The sequence below is a fragment of the Dipodomys ordii genome, unplaced genomic scaffold, assembly GCF_000151885.1.
Source record: "Dipodomys ordii isolate 6190 unplaced genomic scaffold, Dord_2.0 Scaffold70, whole genome shotgun sequence".
NCBI classification, from domain to species: domain Eukaryota; kingdom Metazoa; phylum Chordata; class Mammalia; order Rodentia; family Heteromyidae; genus Dipodomys; species Dipodomys ordii.
The window spans coordinates 3,510,092-3,533,245 of NW_012267286.1; the positions used below are offsets into that span (position 1 = coordinate 3,510,092).

A 23,154-nucleotide genomic window follows, 5' to 3' on the forward strand; every position below is an offset into this window, starting at 1 on the left:
GGGGATGACAAGGCCCAGAATTGGAGGCGATTTTGAGGGGGGGGGACCGGGAGTTGAACCCTCCTCTACTATTCAAGGTGATTGCCAAAGCTGTGTTAGAATAGAATGGACCTAAGTTCAGGCCTCTTAGCCCAAACGTATTTTATTATGTTAAGGAAATTCTGTTTCTACTTGTACATGTACATATATCATTGATAATGTTAGGGAAAATATATCACTTCCTCAAATGATACAAAATTAAGAATGGATGCTAAATTTGTCAAATATCTCTTGCCCATCTATGGCTATACCAAGTATATTATATCACGTTTTCTAAATCCATTCATCTACTGAGGGGAATCTGGATTGGTTCCATATCTTAGTTATGGTGAATAACGCTGTGATAAACATAGTTGTGCTGGTAGCTTTAGTATGGCCTTGTTTGTGATCGATGTTTATTATGGTGCCCTGCATCTTGTATATACATTTTTCTAATTTGGGGAGGGAAAGGGAAATAACAAAATGCTGAAAGAAGGATATAGATTGACCCATTGTAACAATGACATGTACAAGACATTGTGTTGGCAATGAAACTTTACAGCTTCAGGGGGTGGAGGGAGGAGTTGGGGAGGTGGGGAGGGAAGGGATGGTAGGGGAAAACAACTGAGGGGTAACAATGCTCAATAGGAAATGTACTCATTACATTACTCATGTAACTGTAACCCCTCTGTACAGCATCTTTACAATAAAATATATATTAAAAATTAATCTCCTTTATTCAAATTTTCACTTTTAGTTATCTAAAATTTGATAACATTTTCTTCTTTTCTTTTTCTTTTTTATTGTCAAGGCGATGTACAGAGGGGTTATAGTTACATAAGTAAGGTAAGGTAATAAGTACATTTCTTGTCAAACTTGTTACCCCTTCCCTCATTTTTCTCCACTTTCCCTCCTCTGTCCCCCGCCCCAAGTTGTACAGAACATTTCCAACGTATTGTCTTGTAAGTATCGATGTTGCATTTGTTCCCCTTGTCCTTGGTCTCACCATTCTGTTGTTTCCCACCCCATTCAGATAAATGTACATACAATACCAGGGCACCAAAATCAAATAAGGCCACAACAGGGGATATGCCATAGGGGGAAGAACACACAAAAGAAACAAGAAATCACATAGTATATTAAAAATAATAACAACAAAGAAAAACCTCATGTGTCCTATCTTGGAGGTCACTTAGCATCACCTTATATGGTCATATGTACATAGCTATTTAGCTATTCTGCTCATTTGCTAAGATTATCCTATACATATACTAATTATTGCAAATAAAGAAACCATGGGGCCTTTGTTTCTTTGGGTCTGACTTACTTTACTTAGGTGACTTTTTCCTCCCAAATCCTTCCATTTCCTAACAAATGGGGTGGTGTAATTCTTTTTTATGGAAGTATAGAATTCCATCTATATAGAGATATAGATATATACATATCTATATATACCACATTTTCTTGATCCATTCATCTACTGAGGGGCATCTTAAAGAAACAACTGCCCCATTAATAAGTGGGCAAAAGATTTAAAGAGAGACTCCTCTGAAGAGAAAGAATGGCCAATAGACACATGAAGAAATGCTCAATCTCTCTAGCCATAAAAGAATTGCAAATCAAAACAACATTGAGATTTCACCTCACCCCAGTTAGAATGACTATAATCAAGAACTCTAATAACAACAGATGCTGGAGGAGATGTGGCCAAAAGGGAACCCTACTGTACTGTTGGTGGGAGTGTAAACTTGTTCAACCACTTTGGAAAGCAGTATGGAGGTTCCTCAAAAGACTCCACATAGAGCTCCCCTATGACTCAGCAATCCCACTTTGGGGTATTCACCTGAATGATCACAAACAAGGCCATACTAAAGCTACCAGCACAACTATGTTTATCACAGCATTATTCACCATAGTTAAGATATGTATGACATTTTCTTATAACTGTTTCCTCTCTCTCTCTCCCATTTTTTAACATTATGCTTATCTGCTTTCTCTTTTGCCTCTTAATTATGTTTATGGCAATGATATTTTATAAAATAACTCTTATTTATATCTCATATTTTTTTCTTCCTCAATAAATAACTCTTTGACGATTTCTTATACATTGACTGATAGATGATGGACAGATGATAGATAGATAGATAGATAGATAGATAGACAGACAGACAGATAGATAATAGAAATCAAACTGCAGGCTTTGTTAACTTTGTCATCTCCCCTACTCCTTATTTTCTGTGCTCAGAATATTTATGCTTTATTTTCCAGTCTGGCAACTCACAGAAGTTAAATTATAAACTGAGGTTATGGCTTTTAGTTTTCCTCTGGCTACTCCTTAGCTATGTCTCATAGTATCTAATAAATTTAGGATTTACAAATGTATAGCTCACAAAAAGATTAGTAAGACCTGAGAAACTGGGGAATCATATCTAATAAGAAGAAGGATGGTACTTTTTTTTTTTACCATTTTATAAAATTGTCTTTAAACAGTTGTACCAAGAGGTTTCAATTCAACATGTCAGTTAGTGAGGACAGTGCATCTCGATCCGTGTTGACTCTTCCCTCATTCTCCCCCATCAACAGAGTGTCAGTTAGACAGCAAGCCCGGAGATGAATGTGAATGGGCTGCTGAGATTGTGCACGGGAGCGAGAAAGGGGCAGAGGATGGGATTAGCAGTGAGGAATCTATGGCAGGCAGAAACCACAGAGCACAGGAATGGGAGAGCAACGCTGTCTTTATCCTAAGGTTCCCCTTAGGAGAACCCTAGACTATTTTTATTTCATTGTATTTTTATTTAAGTAGTTGTACCATTCAACATGTCAATTGATAAGCATGAGGCATCTTGATCAATGTCACTCTTAGGGATCCTTTATACATCTCACAAGGTGCTACACACACACACACACCCTTGGGTAGGTGACATATATACTTGGGTGACTTAAGCATTTCTCAAATTTGTGCCACAGAGAGAGGGATTTTAGCATCTGGATTTGGGAAGAAGGGACATAATCACTCTCTAACAAGGACAAGGGCCAGAAATCCAAGAGGCAAGCTAGCATTCTCTGTGGGACCAATCGTGTTCAGGGGAATCCAGGTCATTTTGGAGGTAGGAGTAAGAAAGGTATTTGTGGTGGCTAATATTTTGGGCTAACTTGATTGGGCCATGGTTGTCTGTGAGGGGTTTCTGGTAGAGGGTAACAGACACTTTGTGTTGTTGGGTATACAGTTCCAAGGAAAACACCATGGAGGCAAAACCAGTGCATGTTCAGGATGCATAGCACATTAATTCTGCTTTTCCCATAGCACTGTAAAACTTGCATTATAGACATGCTGCCCTTCACAAATCTCAAAATTTCATGGTGTCTTTTCCTTGGTTGGTGGGGGTACCATTTGCTTTTGAAAAGGCACATTAGCCAGGTGTTGGTGGCTCATGTCTGTAATCCTAGCTATTCAGGAGGCTGAAGTATGAGGATCATAGTTCAAAGGCAGCTAGCTAGTGCAGGAAAGTCTGTGGGACACTTATCTCCAGTTAAACATCCGAAACTCAGAAATGGAGCTATGGCTCAAGGGGTAGAACACTAGCCTTATAGAAAAATTGTCAGGACCTGAGTTTAGCACCTGAGTTCAATTCCCCAGGACCAGCACAAAAGAAGGAAAAAGAAGAAAAGCATATTATCACAAAATTAAGGGCAGGGAAAAACTCAGCAGATCACATTATTTTTGCTTTGGGGTAGGGGGTGGTGGTACTGGGGCTTGAACTCGGGGCTTTGTGCTTTTGCTTGGCTTTTTCCACTCAAGGCCAGCACTGTACCAATTGAACCATGCCTTGAGTTCTAATCACATAATTTACATTCCAGTGATGAGAGCATGGAACTGGACTGATTGAGAGTTTCTTCATATCAACTGATATGAAGAAATTGATTAAATTGACATATCAATTCATATCAATATGCATACATGGGAATTTAAGACTGGTTAGCTTTGATGTTGATTTTTAAAGAGTATCTGCTTTTCAACCATGCTCCATTAAAATCGTGTGTAAAGATCCGTGGATTGTGTATGATAAATCCATATAAACTATGTGTGATACATCCAAGCTTATTATAAATTATTGGTTCCATTTCTTCTCTCTCTCTCTTAACTGTTTTTTTTTGGGGGGGGGGGGTTGGTCATGGGGCTTGAACTCTGGGCTTGGTGCTGTCCTTGTGCTCTTCAGTTCAAGGCAAGCCCTCTACCACTTGAGCACAGTACCACTTCCGGTTTTCTGGTGGTTAACTGGAGTCTCACAGACTTTTCCTCCTGGGCTGGCTTTGAACCGTAATCCTCAGATCTCAGGCTCAGTCTCCTGAGTAGCTAGGATTACAGGTGTGAGCCACTAGCGCCCGGCTTTTTTTTCTCAGTTTTAAAAAGTTTATTTAATAAGGAAAAAGTAAAGGACCATTCAACAGAGGGACCAGAAAATGGGTTGTGGTCTCTGTCCTCTCTCCTTTCTCTCCTCCCTTCAGGAAATCTGGCAGATTATGATTGGTTTGTTGGAAACAGGCCAGACCTTCTCCTGGGTGGGCGGTCCAAGAAAGGTGGGTTTGGCCTAAGCCTTGGCAGGAGCCAAGTTAGTGGCTTGTAGCAGGTTGGCCTGAGTTATGGCAAGACCCATGACCCTCCTTGGGTGGCGACCACTGGTGGTGGAGGTAGCCAGCTGCCCAAACCAGTTCTCTGATGTCCTTCATTTGCTGCCTTTGTGTGTTCCCTGACTGTTGTGGGTACATGGAGCTGGGGGGACTTGGTGGGGGGAGGGGAGAAAGGGAAGTTTGAGCTCTGTTCTGGCTTCTTCCTGCTGAGTGGGAGGAACGAAGGGGGCCCCTGACAGCTGCCAGAGGAGACTTGGAGGAACCCAGGGGTTTCTCTCTCTTTTGAAGGCCTTAATTAATACAGCATTGAAGTCATTTTGCCCACTGACATCTATTTTCTTCTCAAACAAAGTCAAGATCTTCCACTGAGCATGAAGAAGGTTAGGAAGAAAAAAATAAGAAGAGATGTGTTTTTTTGTGTCAGAAGAACACAAATTGCATATTTGCTGAAGTGGAGGTTTTTTTTTACATAAAAGATTCTTTCTCTAGCATAAACGAATTCTTTTATTACTTGTGAGAATTATCTCTTCTGTAAGATTACACATGGAAGGTCTGTTTCTTCAAAGTGAGAAGAGGGTGGTTTCTTGTTGGAACTATTTGCTTGGATTGTATTCCAGATTTATCATTTTTCTAGCTGTAGGACCTTGGGAAAATTATTCAACCTGTTTGCCTTTGAGTATTTACCTTGTGGTGAAGACTATAGACATTCTCAGAGCACTTTGAAGGTAACTGGCTATAATGAAGAGATGGTGATGTGGTCCATCAGCATTAGCTTAGCTCTAGTCATGAATGTGGGTCCATATTAAACAGACAGCAAGGACACACTGGCCATTGGCTACAGTGGCATTTCCAGATTCAAGGAATAATAAACTGGTCTGCGCTTGCTGTCCTTGTCTGCACAGTGACCCCTAGCCTAGGCTGCTGCTCTCATCTCTTATTATAAGAAAGTTGTCTTACAAGGATGAACCTGGACAGAGTCACATACTAAGAAATGGCACAACAAATGATTCTATTCATTCCAGGTCCTGCTCTATAACCACAAGTTTAACTATTTTGTTAAACTGACTCAGGGGAACATTTTGAACACCTGACAATTGTATCTACTGGCTTACTGGAAACAGTACCACACTATTCAAAAAGAAATGCCCTTATTACCTAACTTCACTATAACCTCTCTGTACTTCACCCTTATAATAAAAATTAAATGTACATTTTTCTTTTTAAAAAAAGAAAAGACTACCATCAACTATGTCTGTCTGCCATAAAAAAAAATAGATGTACCAAGAGTATTTCTTTATGACCCATTGACAACATTGTGTGTAGTAGTAAATTTAAAACAAGAAGTTCTTTTATTTTTCACGGAAAATTTTGACTATAACCAAAGAGGAATTTTTAATTTAGGTGTAGGAATTGGGAGATTTATTTAAATGTTTTGTTATTACATAGACGTGAAGTTTTATTACACATGTATGTGTCATGTTCCTTATAAGGCTGTAATTCTAGTCTTCAATTGGCTCCAAAACAAAAGTCACAAGTCACCTGAAGGAAAGAGAGAGTTGTGTTATTTTGGAGTTTTTGGAGGCATTTTGTGCTGGTCCTGGAACTTGAATTCAGGGTCTGTTGCTGTTCCTGAGCTTCTTTTGCTCAAGGCTAGCATTCTATCACTTGAGCCACAGCTCTACTACTGGCTCTTTTGGTAGTTTAGTGGAGATAAGAATCTTATGGACTTTCCTGCCTGGGCTGGCTTCAAACTGTGATTCTCCCATCTCAGACTTACAAGCATGAGCCACCAGCACCCAGCCAGGAGAGTATAGCTTTTAAGCAGAGATGCCAAATGAAAACAAAGAATGAAAACAAATTAGTTTAAACAGAATGAAAGCAAACAGATCATCTTTATACCATTATTCAGGAAGAAAACAACCTTGTAGTGCTTTTCAATCTCATTGCATTTGTGTGCAGCAGTGCTTTTACTGCTTTATTCTTAGGTTTGCCTACTTACTGATGCCCAGGCTCTCCATGCCGACATAAATTGAATGACACCACCAGCAGCTCATTCTCTAATTCAAGCCTGTATCAATGTGCGTGTGTGTAATTTGCCCCGTTTAGTGACTAATTCAAGTTATTTATGAAATGTGAATGATCTTTCCTCAGGCTGAAAGACTCCTTCCTCCCTACATTTTAAGTACATATCTTTTCTATGCTTCCATCAGAAAGAATAACATTGTTCCATTCATAAAGAAATGGAAAGACTTGGAAAAAATTATATTAAGTAAAGTAAGCCAAACCCAAAGAAGAGTAGGTCGCATAATCTCCCTCATCGTTAAGATCTAGTATATGTATGCAATATTCTTCACAGGGGATCCCAATAACCCAACTGCTTAGTGTGTAGGACTATGTATAATGAAGTATAGCAAATGAATTCCAATTTATGGAAACAAGAGGTTCTTATTAGACCCTGTGTGTAGTTCGTTCTTTTTTTTCTCTAATGTTTTATTGTTTTGTTTCTCTTAGTTTTGTGTACTTCTGTTTTAAATATTAGCTAATGCCGTACGTGGACGGGAAAGGGAATCACAGAAACAGCAGGACAATGGATGAACCGTAGTAATATTGATACTCACTTGACACTATGTTGATATGAACATTACAACCTGCGGGGAGGGGAATAATGAGAGGTAAATGGGAGATAATGAGGGATGGAGTAAAAAAGATTAAAAACAAATGTACTTATTTGCCTTGCTTATGTAATGGTAACCGCCTTGTTTATCACTTTTTCAATTAAAAATAAAGTTAAATAAAATAACTACCAAAAAAGAAAATAAATACATATCTGTTGAAGGGTCAGAGAAATTACTGCATCCTTTTAATACGACTAATATATTTTGTATGTATGTACGATTATATTATATATATTATAGAAGTACATATGGAATTATAGGAATTTTTCAAAAACTGAAACCAAGGGCTGGGAAGGTGGCTCAGTGGTAGAACGCTTGCCTTGCATGCCTGAGGCCCTGGTTCGATTCCTCAGCACCACATAAGCAAAAAGAAAAAAGCCGGAAGTGGTGCTGTGGCTCAAGTGGTAGAGTGCTAGCCTTGACCTGAAGAGCTGAGGGACAGTGCCCAGGCCCAGAGTTCAGGCCCCACGACCAGACCCAAAAAAAAAACAAAAAACAAAAAACACTGAAACCATGCCCAACACTCTAAGCACCACTGATTTTAGAGCTTTATTTTGTTCTGTGCCGTGTGTGTGTGTGTGTGTGTGTGTGTGTGTGTGTGTGTGTGTAGATAAGTAATTGGACTTGAACTCAAGGCCTTTATGTTCAAGACTGTCTCTCCACCACTTGAACCCCACTTGCTTTTTGTTGAAGATCAGAGTTTCACAGACTTTTTTTGCCTACACTGGTTTAGAATTGCGATCCTCAGATCTCAGCCTCCTGAGTAGCTAGGATTATGGGCATGAGCCACCAGTGTCTGACTTTCTGTCAGTTTTTGTTCTGTCTTTATAGTAACACATTCATTTAATTTCTAATTCTTGGATTGTAAAAGAGAAACAAAACTCCAGAGCTGAATGCTGTTCTGAGCAGCAGGTATTTTGAGACAGTCAAGGCCCTGAGAAAAACAGCCTCAAAGGTACTGTAAACCTTACACCCTGTTCTTATCTCCTTCAAATCCTCCAATTCCTATTTCTTATTAACTAGTGACTGAAAGTTCATCTCTTGTTGTGTATTGTGTCACAATAAAAGTAAAAGTTGTTGTGGCTCAAGGCAGACTTCCTGTTTATCTATAAGATATTCAGTTGCTAAATATAAAGCAATCTCAAGTACTTTGTGAATTCTGCAGGTTTCAAATCTATCTCATTTCGTTAATAGCCTCTTATGCACCTCAGATTGCAGACTTGCAAGAAAGAACCAATTACTATTGCCACATTTAACACTTGTACATTTTATTTAGTTAAATCAGCCATTGTACAACATTGCAGCTATGTATTGTTAGTGTTGTATTTTGTTTCCATTAACTAATACATGCCCTCATAAATATATTCAATTAGTGTTATCACCATGGGAACAAGATGCTGATTCATCAACTGAAAAATCACTTCTTCTCACAGTATTCAAGTTTTTTTTTGATAACACAGCAAAAAAATCAAAAAAAAATCAAAGGAAGGTGAATAACCATTATGTTGCTACAGACATCATCTGCACTGCAAATAACACAACAGAAATGCTTTTCTTGAGCTCCAGTGAAGGTTTTGACAGGAAGGCCGTGGTATGTCTCAAAATTTCACCATAGGTTTCTCTTATTTTGGCTGCCAATGATTGCTTTATTTCCTATCCAACTAGCATTTGAGGCTTAGGAGATTTGGTTTATGGGAATCCTCCCTCCCAGTAGAAGTTCTCTCTTGGCAACATTACTTTCAATGATGAAGTGCCATTGTTTGTCATGTCTCTTTTCTTTTTGTTTTGACATTCAGAGCAATGAGTCATTTTTGCACAACAGGAAAAGACCAGATAGAGTTGGAAAAAGTTCAGTTCCTGGAGGATAGATGCTTTTATTTTTGTTTTAATTCATTTTCATTGAATATAGTTTTCTTTAACAAATAACTGATTCAAAATGTATACTGTGTATATAATTGTGAATATATATATATAATGTCAAAATGTTACACAGCTCCAACCACTAGAGGAGTAAGAAACAAAATGTGAAAATCATTCAGATGGTTCTTCTCCCTTCTTGGAAACAAAGAAAAATGAAAAAGAAAAAGAAAAGTGCACAGATTCACTTCAGAGTTTCCCCGGGGGAAATTTGGATTTCAAATAAATAAACCCCAAATTTTAACCCACACCAAATTTTCCAAGGACTTCTCACTCTTTTCTGTAAGCTGAAAAACAGACCTAGCTAGAAAGTGAAGAGTGCTCACTCAAGGGTCGAAAGGATGAAAACCATGAATGTAATTAGAAGAGGGGTTTTGACTGTGATTTTGACTTTTTTTTTCAAATGCCACATGCAGATAGTCAAGAGAATATAAACACAAAAAGAAAAGAGATAAAGGAAAATCATTGCAATGTGGTGAGGGGAATTTAATATTTTAGTGTCATGGGCAAAATCTTGTCTTCAATGGATTATCTACAGTGCAGCGGCCAGAAGGAAGGACCACCAGTAAGACAGTGTGGTTTGCAAAAAGCAACAATGAAAACTGGAAACCTACAGTAGTTATAGCTTTTAAAATACCCTGCCAACGTGTCCAAAAATCTCAAAGACCTGAAGATGCTAGAATGTCACCGGACATGGCTTCTAGCAACTGAATACCTCATTGCTTTGACCTGTTTTGCCTTCCGCTCCTTTGCCCACACCCTCAAGAGCCTAATGGAGTCATAAATTATTGCTGGTCAGCACCAGCTGTCACTTCTTAGTTAGGACAGTGTTTTTTTTTTCAATATTATTAACCCACGTTTTATTAGGAGCAATGGTTACTCTGGAAGTGGTAGGACATGGTAGGTAGGTCTGAAGTGCTTCTTTTGCAATATTAACATTCGATTGTGTTAGCAATATCTTAATTAACCGTTATTCAGCCATTTCTAGAGGCCTTTGATGCCATGATGCCCAGTGACGTTATGCTAGGCAGTGGCTTTGATTTTAATATGTGGTTGATCTGAGCATCTCAGCTATATACATTATATACGGATACATCCCTCCGAAGGAGTCCTCTATCTGTTACTGGAAGAGATCTGCAGGTGAAGTCTTCTGATCAATGAATTTCCATGGAGCTGGTTGCAGAAGCAAAGCACAACAGAGGCGGCCAGTTCCCTGGATAGCACAGACACACAAGGTAGTGAGTGGATAGAGCATCCAGAATGAAGGATGCTATCTTTGGTCACAAATTAGCTTTGTAGTTAAGGAGGATGTGGAAGAAGGGGAGGGGGAATCAAAGGGCTCTATATTTTGCTAACAGTGGCAATGTCAGGGAAATCCCATTGATTAGGCCAGTTAGGTCATTCTTCTAAGGAAGTGGAAAGTTGCATATTGAGTGAATGTGTGGTTTCTGGTGTGAGAACTGGGCAGTCCTTCATTGGGCCTCTTGCTTTGAGTCCTCCTTGCAGAAATGCCGAAGGAGTTGCTGGAGATCGCGCTGGAGGTCATCCTGCTCCAGTGCCTCTGCTACGTCCTCCAGCTGCTCCAGGTCAATGCGTGTCCCACGCTGGTCCTTCACCACAGCCCTCTTCTGTGTACTCGCCTTACTCATTGTTGTCCTAGAAGAGAGAAGAGATGTTTGGACTCTTCATTGGGAAAAGGCAGCTGGTAGGTCTGAGGGTAAACTGATATTAAAGTGGTTCCTGACTTCATTCTAGGTTATCCCACACCAAATGACTAGCATAACTACACCTGCCTTTTTTGTGTGCGCCAGTCCTGGGGACTTAAAACCCTGAGCGTTTGTGCTCACAGCTAGCACTGGATCACTTGAGCCACCGCTCCACTTCTGGCTTTTTGGTAGACAATTGGAGATAGGAGTCTTATGGACTTTCCTGCTTGGGCTGGCTTCAAACTGTGATCCTCACGGATCCTCCTGAGTAGTGTGAGCCCCCTGTCTCCAGCTTCATCTATTTCTTTTAAACATATCCAGAAACTTTACTCATGAGTTTTTAAAAAGTTTTTTATTTGGAAGACAATGTATTTTTTAATCTTTAGGAAGTAATTGAAACCATTCTTGAATAGGATAGTCTCAAAAAGAAACCATGTCATCAGTTGTGTTTTGGTTAAGTGGCAATGATCTAAAAGAGCCTTGTCCATCCTTAAAAAACGATTCCACTTTTTTGACAGGCTAAGAAAATCCTTTGAAAGTGCAAAACACTTTAGCTAACTGTTTCATTCTTAAAATCATTTTGCCATCCCATTTCCCCAAATTATTCTTGAATAGAATATTGCCATGAGTCACAGATCTTTAAAAACAGAATGATTATTTGCTCAATATACAAGAAAAGCAACTATCCTCATAAGAGGCCTACAAGGCTTCCTGTGGAGTTGAGGAAGGAGAAAGAGAGAGAGAGAAAGCATCCTCTGCAAGGAAAATGCTACTTCTGTATTTTCAGAACCATAGTATTTTGCTCCTTCAGTATATTCTACTATACTTCATCATCAATCTGACATTTTCCTGCTATTCACTGGACTAATGATTACTTAAGAGGCAAGCCCAGTGGCTCACAACTATAATCCAGCTGATCAGGGGACTTGAGATCTGAGGATCACAGTTTGTAAGACTCATCTTCAATTAACCAAAAAAGACACAAGTGGAAACATGGCTCAAATGGGTAAAGTGCTACTCCTGAGTGAAAAAGCTAAAGGACAGTACTCAGACACTGAATTTAAGCCCCAGTGCTGGCTCAACAACAACAAAAATATATGTAAGAGGCTATCACTCATCATTACATTTCATACAATTATTGCATCATGATGCAATAATTTCATTCTCTGTTCTCCTTACTGCCTACTTGGAAGTATTGGATGAATGTTATCTATATCATTATAACAAACACAGAAACTCGATCTTTGAGAATTAAAGCAACATCTCCCATTTGAAATATTTGCATGTCCTGATTCCAAAAGTCCAGTGTCCCAGAGCCTGAATCCTCAATGACAAAACTCTACATCTACACTTAAACCAGTAAAGGGAAGGACCAGTATTGGCTCTTTGAGCCAGCATTATCTCTATGGATTCCAAGTGTTCAGAGGTGAGAAGCTCTGCGTACCACCCAATACCTCTACACATGCATTAAGCTCATCCCGAGTTATGAAAATGACTTACTTCAGACAAAATACTTTCAACTTTCTTTTGAACATCCCTCCCCCCCCTCTTTACTCTCACATTCTCTTACTCTCCCCTCTGATACTGCATGGATTATTTTGTATTTGAAGATAAACTTAATTTTGTTCTTCTCGATTAAGAAAAAGTTAAACTTGACTGCAATGGTTGAAGTCAGATTATGTTTTTCTAACTATTGAATAGTTTAACTTTATTTCCTCCCCCCCCCCCCACAAAAAAGGCTAAAGATCTGACAGAAAGTAGGCTTTACTGCGTTAGTGTCACAAGCTTGACCTCAATCTCTGGATATTTTCCTACATTTTCTGCAAGTGTATGCAGATGAGCATACTCATGAATATGATATATGCATATGGTCAAAACACCTTCAGTAGGTTGAGTGACTAACTGTGGGAATCAAATAGACTAAATCCATAGCTTCAAAATCAACTGCTACAATGGAGCACCTCACAGATCCTCTGACTCGAAGGCACACGGGGGTTGCATAATTTCATCAGAACAACTGAATAAAAGACTTCAACGTGAGATGAAGCATTTTTCTCCTTAATTCATGAGCGTTTTAAGGTTCTAAGAGAACAATTGCACCCTTTCAAATTCCTAGCTGCTATTGCTTTTCACATTTGATTGGAGGGTGGGATGGTGACAGAACCTTTAATTTTGCTGTTCTAATTATTATGTTCTGAGAGCTTAAAATAGCTGGTAGAGTACTATACATGATCATCTTTTCTTTTCAATGAAATGAAAGGCACAATAGTAACTTGGATTCCCATTGTGTCTCCACCCCACCCTCCACCCCCCACCCGAAGGAAGCTGAGAACATTCTGTTAATCCTGATAGCACTCATAGTGCAGCTACAGGACCACCTGAAGGGTGCTCAAGCTCATGTATCAAATCCATGGCAGTTCACTGCATCGCACTGCTAGTGGTCTTCTTGGTTTTCTTTTTACCTTATTTGAAGGTACTTGTACAAAGGGATTTCTAGTCAACCAATCAGTTTGTAAATACAATGCATCTTGATCCATGCCACCCCTTCCATCATGCTCCTCCTTCTTTCCCAATGCCACCCAGCCAGTACCCTTCTATCTGCAGAGAAAGTACCATGTAGTACCACCTCCCACACTTTTTTGCTTCCTAAATCCCCCAGTTCAGCATCACTAGATATACTCCCATTTCTGGGAATCCAAGTCATGCTTACATTTACTTGTCACTTGCATGCAGAGTCATGAAACATCATGTTAAAACTTAAAAGCATGGTGTACCCATAAGTAATGATTGGCTGTGACTGAGCTGAATGTAGCTTGTCCCCAAATTGAGTTGTGAGCAATAGATTAGATAAAGCATCTCTCCTTGTGCTCTTTAACTCTATCAGCACAAGGTGAGTCACCAGTGCCTTCACTTCAACTACATTAGTGACACTATAGAGAGGTAAATAAGCCCCAGGGAGTCTGGTTGTGTAAAGTTATGCCTCACAATCACTGTACCTCTGAGTTAAATTCAGGGGGGAGAGGAGGGGTGTAGGAGGTGGGGGAAGGAAGGGATAGTGGGAGAACAACAAGGGAGGGGTAACAATGCTCGACAAGAAATGTACTCATTTCCTGACTCATGTACAGCATGCTTGACTCGTGTACAGCATCTTTACAATAAAGTAAAATTTTAAACAATACAGTATGAGGAGATGTTCTAGGTGCAGTACAACAACATATCTGAGCAAAGACCTAAAATATAGAAGAGTTAGCAGTTCCTGAGGTTTTCCAGGGGATTTGCCATGGTTCTATCCTTCCTTTCTTAAAACTGGAAATGTGTTTCATAGTGTTAGTTGGCAAAGCATCACACCATGCTAACCCAAACCTTTTAATTATTGATCCATCCTCTTTTAGGATCTCATTCTCTACTAAACTGGGAAAGTGAACCTTCAGGTGGCTACCTGTGTAACTCAAAGCCTGGGGTGGGAAAGAAGGAAAACAAGCTATCACTTATCATAAACCAATTTTCAATCTATCTGCTGCTTTACAAATCCACAGTCAGTATGAAAGAAGATATCTGAATAGGTATAAAAGTAGTTCCCAGGAGTTGATCTGTGAATTGAGTTTTATTTAACAAGTCCTTGAAAATTCTTCCCATTCTATGAAGGAATTTTTTATATTACATTACAAAAATCCGCTAACTAACATCCATAATGCCTGACTGAATTTCTTTCTTGCCTGACTCCTTTCTTCCTCCTGGGCAGAGCTGAATAATAAATACAATTACCACAGGCAAAAACATAGAACGAAGACCAGTGTGTAAAAACTCAGAAAACTTAGCCACTGAACATTCAAGATTACCAGTTGTCAAATGTGAAGACCTGGAAATATCTAGCGATGATTTGCCTGTAATATCCAAATACATTTACATACATTTTAAATATGTTTTGCAGACATAGATAATTTTAAGCACTCCTGGGAAACAAAGCCAGGGCCTTGTTAATGCTTAACAAGCATAGAGATACAGATGCAGCCCTGGTCTGGGACTAGAAGAGAATACATCTCTGCATGTAACTTCAAAATGGTTCAATAACAAAAATACCTTTTGTAATTATTTGCATATGTTTTGGGACCATATGTATTTCAGAATTTAGATTGCTAATAGATATCATGATGAATCCATTGTGCATTACAAATATACCAGAAAGATACAACATCCTGTAATCAAACTCCATTTATATTCACACAAAATCTATAAATCTTCACTTGATGTACTATAAAAAGGCTCCATATAGTTTTATGCTAGATCATGTCAGGTGTTAGGTGAGGCTTATCCAGGAGGTCATACCAAGTCTTACTAGTTTGCGCTTAACTTAGAAAATTCATTTTGATCTTTGGAATATTCAAACTTGGAACTCAGAATAAGAGTCTATAGATTTACCACTGAAAACCCATTTTCTAATTGCTGAGAACCAGCAATGGTTATTCTTTTTCATGAACAGATATAAAGAATTTTATCTAAATTTCTTTAGTGCCTATCATTGTTAATATTGAGAATATTAGCAAGCCAAGATAATTTGTAGTACCTTTGCTTCTTTTCCTTATAAACTGGGATAATAGGACATTGCTGTTGTTCTTACGTAAGATACACTTCTGACATTCTGATTTTGGCTTAGTCCAAGTGAATCTGAATAGTTTTGGATTTTTCAAAGCTCATAGGTTGGCTAGGATGAAGGCTACAGGTTGAGCAAACATTCCTTCTCCATATGCATTATTCAAACAGGAAATAAAGTCTCTTGAATTGGTCTAGAGCCATCTATGAAGTCATGTATGAGATGATACAATGATGATGTCCACTTTAAACGCAATGCAAACATAAAACACATGTACAAAGCAAATAAAACAAGGTGGAATGCTTCTATACCTCTTCAAAGTCATCTTTGGCTGAAGGAAGATCAGTGGCTAGCCTAGAATCCCCCAGATGCTTTTCCATCCTCTCTCCACGTACCATAGTTGTCTTAACAACTTTGCTGACTCTACGGCCTTCTACTGGTTCAGCCTGAAATTGTGAGGTGCTGGACAAAAGGCTGGGTTCAGATAAAGTTACCTGATGGACACACAATACACAATTTCTGATGAACACAATATGACAAATAATGAAACTAATAATGTTGAAGGAAAACAAACACATGATAACTGGAATATAATCTGCTGGACTTCTAGCAAACATTATTTTGGAAATAAGAATCATAATTGGCTGGGGATATGTGTTTAATGACTGTTTCCATTGGACCTACTCAACCAGTTAATCAGCCAATTGGATAGAAATGCATGGGTCCATTTTATTTTGTTGTTGTTGTTTGTTTGTTTTTGTTTTGTACTGAGGCTTGAACACAGGGCCTCATGCTTTCCTTCAGCTTTTTCTACTCAAGGCTGACATTCTACCACTTGAGTAAGCTCCATTCTTGTTTTTTTGCTGGTTAAGTGGAGATAAGAGTCTATAGATTTTCCTATCTGGAACTGTCATCCTTAGTTCTTAGCCTCCTGAGTAGCTAGGATTACAGGTGTGAGCCACTGGCACTGGGCTCAGGGTGTGAATATCACACATTAATCTAGAGTGGCCTTTGGAAGGCAGGGGTGACAATCAGACCAAAGCAGCTCAAGACTTCATATCTTCATTGCTTACTTGCCAGAAAATAGAATTTCATTTTCTATTTTGTTGTTGATTTTTTTTTGTTGGTCTTTGTTTTGTGGTTATTGTTGAACTTAGGGCCTGAGCACTGTCCCTGAGCTTTTTTTTTTTTTTTTTTTTTGGTCAGTCATGTGGCCTGAATTCTGGGCCTGGGCACTGTTCCTCAGCTCTTGAGCTCAAGGCTAGTGCTCTACCATTTCAGCCATAGTGCCACTTCCAGCCTTTTCTGCTTATGTGGTGCTGAGGAATTGAACCCAGGTACTCATGCATGCAAGGCAAGCACTCTACCACTGAGCCACCTTCTCAGCCCCCCTGAGCTTTTTATGATCGAGGCCACAGCACCACTTCCAGCTTTGTCTGTGGTTAATTGGAGATAAGAGTCTCATAGCCTTTCCTGATGACTTCAAACTGCAATCCTCAGATTTCAACCACCTGAATAGCTAGGAGTACAGGGATGAGCATAGCAGAATTTCATTCTTTGACTTTGGGATTTCTGCCATCGTTAACTATGAATTAAATAGAAATAAAAATGACAAAACAAGGACAATGAGAATAATGGTAACAAAGCTCCTAAGGGGTTATTTGAAAATTATACAAAGTCATGAAACAGGAAAAAATGGAATATGTAAAGACAGTAGATTTTCATAGAAAGACCAACAGGAACATAGAATCTCCTTCATCTCCCTTGAACTCCAATTTGTTCTCTAGGCAATAGGACTTGGACAACTGGTTGACCTCACCTCTGACTGTTCAGTGTCACTCTTCAGCACCACACGTTTTATAACTTTGGAATAGCCATCCCCATCCTCGATGCTGATAGGTTCCTGGGGCATCCCTTGCATGGTAATCTCTTCTTTCTCTGTACCATCAGAGGCTACATACCGTCTAATGATTTTCCTAGTAACCTGAAATACAGTTCATGGATGTGTCTTGTTTCTGGGTTGCACCACTGGAGTGATTAAAAAAATATTAAACAGAAAGTGTGAAATTAGCCATGTAAGAAAACACAAGCCAGTACCTTCTTCACGACGGTGTGTCCATGTTCGTCAATATATTCTTCTTCTGTGACGGTTTCTGGGGGTATGTCAGGCATATCATCACCCTAAGTAGTTGAAACAAGAGGTTTACTTTACTCTTTGCACTGTTCCTGAGGAACCCCTGTCCAAGTGCTTATAATGGGAGGAATGTTAGAAAACCAAAGGCGAGGCTGAAAAGCATTCCTGAGATGCAAAATTCCTATCTGATTATTTAACAAAAAGAAGAAGAAGAAGAAGAAGCAGGTGAGTAATAACATGCATAGGAGGTTGCAATCAAAGTTAGGTAAACAAAGGAACAAATAACACAAGATAAATAGATTAGCAAGAACTGAAGAATGGAATCTTCCTGCTGTCTGCTCTCTTGGAGGTGGGCTGCAGATGTGGCAGCATTGCATTTCTTTATCAACAAAAAGGGGAAAGTGAAGGGCTGCTTTCCAGTGGTCATGCATTACTGAAGGAACATGCCAAGCTTCTATTGCTCCAGCACTCTGTAAGGGTACATGGACAGAACTGCCCCAGACGTGCAGCATGGTCAATAGCTGGTACCTGAATAATAACTCTTCGGCGGACAACCCTGGTAGTTACCATTGCCTCCTCATCAGAGCTGACCTCCAGCTCCCCTAATTCCTCCATTATCTCCTGGTGGAAGCATGGAAGCACCCAGTTGTTTTACGTTTTGAAGTTAACTTTTTTCTATGTAGTTTACATTGAACTCATGATCTTCCTACCACAGCCTCCCGGATATAGAGTTACAGGAATGCACCACTGTGCCCAGCTGTCTCGTTGTATTTCACATGCTAAGAAATGACTTCTCTACTGCATTCTGCTTTAACTTACACTGTGTTCTGAAAGTTTTATTCATGGAGCTTTTGGTGGTAAAATCAGATGTGTGGTATGGTCTCAAGCATCAACAAGTATATGTAGTTTTTTAGTTCATGGAATGGGGAAAAATACCCATGATTCTGAGAATTGTCAGAGAAATCATCTGTCAAAATCTGTCTAAAGAAATATCTTTCCCAACTAACTTATACTATGGAAAACTCCTAATGAATAGCTGAAAGAAATGTTTCCAAACCTTCTGGGCAGTATAGTGCAGCGTTGTAAGCCATAAGGTTCTTGTTTAGACTTGAAATTATTAACTCACACCTGTAGGCATGGCTCATGCTTGCCCTAGAACTTTCCACAGGAAGTCATCATTTCCCATAGCTACTATCTAGTTGTTAGCACATTTCCCTGGCATCGACAAGGTCAGGATATGAATAATATTAGGTTTGTTTGGAGGAGAAGTTACAAATCAGACTGAATGGGTTTGACCTAAAGTCAAAGATGAGACTAAGAACATAATTTAAGATTAAAGCTATGTCTTACAAATCACTCTTTCCTGAGGAATAGCATTTGTTTCCTTCCTTTTCTACCCTTTCTTCCCTTTTCTTCTCCCTTCTTGTCATTTTTCTCACTCACCTGTCTGACAGTTTACTATGTAGCTAACGCTGGCTCTAACTCTCAATCTTACTGCCTCAACCTCTTGAGAGCTCTGGGACTACAGGCATGTGCCACCATATCTATCTTGGATTTTTAATTTTTAAAAGGAAAAAAATCTCAATTTGCTTAACATATCTAAAAATATACTAGCTAGAAGTTGAGCACCAATGGTTCATACCTGTAATCTTAACTATTTAGGAAACTGAGATCTGAGGATCATGATTCTAAGCCAGCCCGGGCAGGAAAGTTTGTGAGACTCTTACCTCCAATTAAATACCAAGAAGCTGGAAGTAGAGTTGTGGCTCAAATGGTAGAGTGCTAGCCTTGAGCAAGAAAGCTCAGAGATGGCACTCAGGCCCTGAATTCAAGCCCAGGACTGGTACAAAAATCCTAGTTAGAATTCTCTGCTGAAGAAAAACATACAAATTCTAAACAAAATTGTATTTTAATACGGCCAACAAGATTAGTAACTAAAATTGGAAGTTCAGTTTTCATATTATGAACATGAGAAGTTAAGGGTCAACACATAAAGTGATCAGATATAAGTGGAAACCCATAAAGAATGCATGGGACAGGCCTGGATAAGGCATGTAGAATGCAGAAGGACTTATCAACCCGTATATGCATAGAATACATTGAATAAAAGATTCACCAATAATTTTTTGAAGTCTACACATCACTTGGCCAATAACTTGGTTCTCAGGCCAAGATTGATGACTTTTAACCCCGAAACATGAAGGAGACATTTTACTAAAATTCACAGGAGCCAAGAATTTGAGATGAATAATTCTGTACAGAAACAAATACAGGTTAGAAAGCAATTCATGTGGTGATTTCATTTTTTACCTTTGCTGCCAAAATCAGGACACGTGCATGTACACACACACATGCACACACACACACACACACACACACACACACACACACACACACACGCACACACACAGACTTCTCCTGTGCCTGAAGCTTTCTTCATTTCAGCTTGCTTCTAATAAATCCTGGAATCAGATAATATTACCCTCCTTGTGAATAAAAACCAGTGTTTTTTAATTGTATGCTACTTTTCCCTCAAAAGACTCCAATTCTGTTCTAAGGAACTCTTCTAAGGAACTGAGGTATATCAACTAATCTCCAGATACGGAACCCACAGAGACCACATTTTGTGAATAAATGAGTTGACTGTCTCTCCTAAGAGGATCTACATATCATCTTCTCTTCCTAGGCTATTTCTAAAATAAACCTAAGGAAATCTAACTTGGAAATGATCCTTCCTCAATTGAGGAAAGTTTGTCTAAGGCATTGAACAGTCCCACTTTGAGTAGATTTGTCACCAGATGGTACAAACAGATCTCAGGACTGATGGCAACAGCATGTCTGTCCCAGAAGATCTACCTAAGACTCTCACAAATCTCTGACTATTCTTTCACCTCAGTCTTCACTTTGTTGTTGGTGGTGATGATTGTGGAGTTTGAAAAAAGGATCTGGGTGCTGTGCCTGTGTTCTTTTTGCTCAAGGCTAGCTAATACTCTACCACTTTGAACCATAGCTCCACTACTGGTTTTGGAGTGGTTAATTGGGGATAGGAATCTCACAGGGACTGGAGATCTCATAGGAATCTGCCTGGGCTTGCTTCAAATCGTGATCTTCAGATCTCAGCCTACTGAGTAACCAGGATTACAGGTAGGAGCCACCAGTGCCAAGCTACAGTGTTCATTCTGACTAGCAAAAGTGTTTCCAATGATCAGCTAGAGTTTATGATCCCACAGCTTCCTGGTTTAGAAAAGGATGAAGGTTTTCCCATGACCTAGGTTAATAGAAATTAATTTAACATTTATTTTGTTTTGTTTGAATTCTAAAAAAAAATCATCAGAGAAACAGAAACTAGAAAGTATGTATACTTTGTTAGAGGTGGGCCAGCAAACAAGAGCATCTTACCTTTTCAAAAGCTGCATCTGTATCCTGCCTTGCCAAGGCCTGTGGGTGGACCTCAGCTGACTCTTCTATCACCAGGCTGGTTTTTGGCGGAGAACTCTCTTCCTTGGGCTTAGGGAATTCTTCCGGTTCTTGCACAATGGGAGAGCAGCTCGGCTCACTGGATGTTGGTGTGTGGAGGTACATTCTCTCCTCCTCATGTGGGGTACTCCTGATCTCTTCAGGAGTCTTGCTGGGAGAGGCAGGTACTGCTGTGGCCTTTTGAGTCTTTGGCCCTTCTGTTCCTGGAGTAGTTACACTGGAAGGGAAAAGCCAAATTATACCCCAGCAGCATTTGTACTTTTCTTACCCAAGCAAGGAACTTAGAAGGGAAGATGAAACTGGTCTTCACAGTCCATGATAGCTAAGACTGGTTATGTAAGTTTGGTCAAGAAAGAAATCTGAAGAAAGGTAATACTGTAAGATAGAGTACAGTTACAGCTTCATTTACTGGTATGATGAAATCCTATATTCTTAGATATAAATTATGCTGAAATGCATTATTGTTTTGTAACCTTTATCAAGTACGTAAGCTATAAATTCATCTTTCTATTTTTTCCTTTTGGATTTTATTTTACTTTTGTGCCAGACTTGGGCTTGAACTCAAGGCCTGATGCCCTCCCTTACCTTTTCTACCTAAGACTGGTGCTATAACACTTAATGCACATCTTCACTTATGGCCTTTTTTTGGCAGCTTAACTGGAGCTAAGAGTCTTACTGATGTTTCTGCCCAGGCTGGCTTGGAACCACAATCCACAGATCTCAACCTCCTGAGTAGCTAGGATTCTATGCACAAGCCACTGGTTACCAATTCATATTCTCAAATTTTAAACTAGAAATATTTTTGCTCCTTTTACTTTTTTATAGTTAGTGTAATTTTCTATCATGCTATTGACATTCAATAATAAAAGGCTTTTTGGTGTTCCTTCCTCTTCCTCCTGTTTTTTCCTTTGTCCTTCTCTCTTTCTTGCCCAACCATTCAGCTTTCCCCTGCTTCTGCAGGTAGATGAGAGGAAGGACTTGAGGGAAAAAAGCTTGATGATGTGTCATTTCTTTGAGCTCATTTCTTTGCCCCTCTACCCATGATTCGGTGACCAGAAAACAATACTCCGTTCATGACAAAGGAAGGACTATGATGCCATCTCATGATAGTGTACTTGCCTCTCTGATGTGTTTTCTCTGCCTGGAGAACCATTCTCAATGAATTACTCTTTCTTTTGTATCTATAAAATCCAGAGTTTGAGTTCTGAACTACATTGCTCTGTAACTTCCTTTAGCCAGACAATATCTCAAAAATTCCTCTTTACAATTTATTATTTACTCTAACCTTATTCTACCTCATTTTAGTGGTGTTTAATGTTGGGCAAATAATTTGTGTTGTATTTCTGTTTCTATATTTAGTTACCTTGTACATTTGCTGAAATACTTTGTGGGTTGTCAAATGTACAGTGCCTCTCTTCATCACCTAAACCAGTCATGGTCCAATGGACCATGCTACCATTTTGGAAGCATTACCAATGTAGCAATCATTGTAAATAACAACTGTATTGAGAGTAAAGAAGGTACTGCAATGCTATAAGTAACAGCTGTGTTGTCTAGATGATACTTTTTTTTTGGTCGGTCGTGGGGCTTGAACTGTGGGCCTGGGTGCTTTCCCTCAGCTCTTCAGCTCAAGGCAAGTGCTCCACCACTTAAGCTACTGGGCCACTTCTGGTTTTCTGGTAGTTTATTGGAGATAAGAGTCTGATGGACTTTTCTGCTGGGGCTAGCTTTGAACCATGATCCTTAGATCTCAGCCTCCTGAGTAGCTAGGTTTACAGGCATGAGCCACCAGCGCCCAGCTAGATGATGTTTTTACATGGCAAACAACGAAGTTACAGAAATGAAGAATGGAGTATGCATGTCATTATCATAGTTTATAGATATATAAGTAAAAACTCAAGGCACTTGGGACTGTGAAAAAAATCACAGATCTAGAAGTGAATCCAAGTAGTTCTCCATCATCTCTAATACGCAACACAATGATATGTCCTCAGTGTTTCAGGTTTT

At 39.3% G+C, this 23,154-nt stretch overlaps 1 protein-coding gene across 1 annotated transcript in view; it reads right to left on the reverse strand.

Annotated features, from left to right (window-relative positions):
• Positions 1-8,763: 8,763 nt before the first annotated feature.
• The window catches only part of Ank2 (ankyrin 2, neuronal), a 298,210-nt gene continuing 283,819 nt past the window's right edge, over positions 8,764-23,154 (reverse strand). Inside the window, exons 43-47 of the mRNA XM_013023813.1 lie at positions 21,070-21,364; positions 17,634-17,717; positions 17,356-17,520; positions 15,848-16,030; positions 8,764-10,895 (exon numbers count right to left, since the gene is read on the reverse strand). Coding sequence (XP_012879267.1) covers positions 10,881-10,895; positions 15,848-16,030; positions 17,356-17,520; positions 17,634-17,717; positions 21,070-21,364 — 742 coding nt within the window. The 3' untranslated portion in view covers positions 8,764-10,880. The remainder of the gene's footprint in view (positions 10,896-15,847; positions 16,031-17,355; positions 17,521-17,633; positions 17,718-21,069; positions 21,365-23,154) is intronic.